This window comes from Lycium barbarum, chromosome 12 (assembly GCF_019175385.1).
Source record: "Lycium barbarum isolate Lr01 chromosome 12, ASM1917538v2, whole genome shotgun sequence".
Classification (NCBI taxonomy): domain Eukaryota; kingdom Viridiplantae; phylum Streptophyta; class Magnoliopsida; order Solanales; family Solanaceae; genus Lycium; species Lycium barbarum.
This window is the reverse complement of record NC_083348.1, coordinates 8,090,084-8,091,294: the sequence shown is the minus strand read 5'-3', so window position 1 is coordinate 8,091,294 and position 1,211 is coordinate 8,090,084. Positions and strand designations below refer to the sequence as shown.

The following is a 1,211-nucleotide window of genomic DNA, read 5'->3' as shown; positions in this document are numbered from 1 at the left end:
TCATCTTCTTCTTCACACGTAGTGTCTCTTGATGGCATCTGAATTGATTGCCTTTGGCCACTCTTGACCATCCATCTTAGCAAGTACCACGGCTCCTCCTGATAGTACTTTTCGCACCATGTAGGGCCCTTGCCAGTTTGGTGCAAACTTTCCTTTGTATTCCTCTTGGTTTTGGAATATTCGTTTGAGCACTACTTGCCCAATTTGAAACACCCTGGTTCTTACATGCTTGTTGAAAGCTCACGCCATTCTTTGTTTGTATAGTTGTCCATGGCAAATAGTAATCATCCTCTTTTTATCTATCAGAGCCAATTGCTCATACCTCTTGCGGATCTATTCTGCATCGTCCAACTCAGCTTCTTGTATGATTCGAAGTGAAGGGATTTCGACTTCGGCTAGTATTACTGCTTCAGTGCCATACACCAACAGGTATGGAGTGGCCTCAGTTGAAGTCCTGGCAGTAGTGCGATATCCCAGTAATTCATAAGGCAGTTGTTCATGCCAGTCTTTGTAGTTATCAATTATCTTTTTGAGGATCTTCTTGATGTTTTTGTTGGCGGCTTCCACAGCCCTGTTCATTTGCGGCTGGTATGCGGTCGAATTTCAGTGAGTGATTTGAAATTGCACACACATTTCTTTCATCAAGTGGTTGTTCAGATTAGCCCCATTGTCTGTTATGATTGATTCCGGGATACCAAATCGGCATATGATGTTGTTGCGTACAAATTCTGCGACTACTTTCTTTGTTACTGATGCATAAGATGCTGCTTCAAACCACTTAGTGAAGTAGTCTATGGCGACCAAGATGAAACTGTGTTTGTTTGACGCAGCTGGCTCAATTGTTCCTAAGACATCCATGCCCCAAGCAGAATGTGACGTCATAGCATTCAGTTCTGTCGGAGGGACCTTTATCAAATCTTCATGAATTTGACACTTATGGCATTTTTGGACAAATTTGCTACAATCGTTCGCCATGGTCATCCAGTAATAACCTATTTTTAAGATTTTCTTCGCTAGCACGAACCCATTCATGTGAGGCCCGCAGGTTCCAGCATGCACGTCTTCAATCAATCTTGTAGCTTCGACAGAGTCAACGTATCTAAGCAATCCCAAATCTGGGGTTTTTTTGTACGGGACATTCTTGTCGAGGAAGAAACCATTCACCACCTTCCTGATAGTCTTCTTCTGATTTAAAGTGATTCCTTAAGGAC

General features: G+C 42.7%; 1 protein-coding gene across 1 annotated transcript; it reads right to left on the bottom strand.

Annotated features, from left to right (window-relative positions):
- Nucleotides 1-333: 333 nt before the first annotated feature.
- Nucleotides 334-975, bottom strand: LOC132624111 (uncharacterized). Its single transcript, XM_060338938.1, has 2 exons — nucleotides 724-975; nucleotides 334-585 (listed from the first exon to the last, which is right to left on the bottom strand). Exons 1-2 carry the CDS (start codon nucleotides 973-975, stop codon nucleotides 334-336), a joined length of 504 nt encoding a protein of 167 aa, XP_060194921.1.
- Between the last annotated feature and the right edge of the window lie 236 nt (nucleotides 976-1,211).

Excerpts from the sequence above, each read along its gene's own strand:
- LOC132624111 (XM_060338938.1), bottom strand. The coding sequence starts at position 975 with ATGGCGAACGATTGTAGCAAATTTGTCCAAAAATGCCATAAGTGTCAA. Across the intron at positions 586-723 it reads AGAAAGTAGTCGCAGAATTT|CCGCAAATGAACAGGGCTGT; the intron begins GTACGCAACAAC and ends ACCGCATACCAG.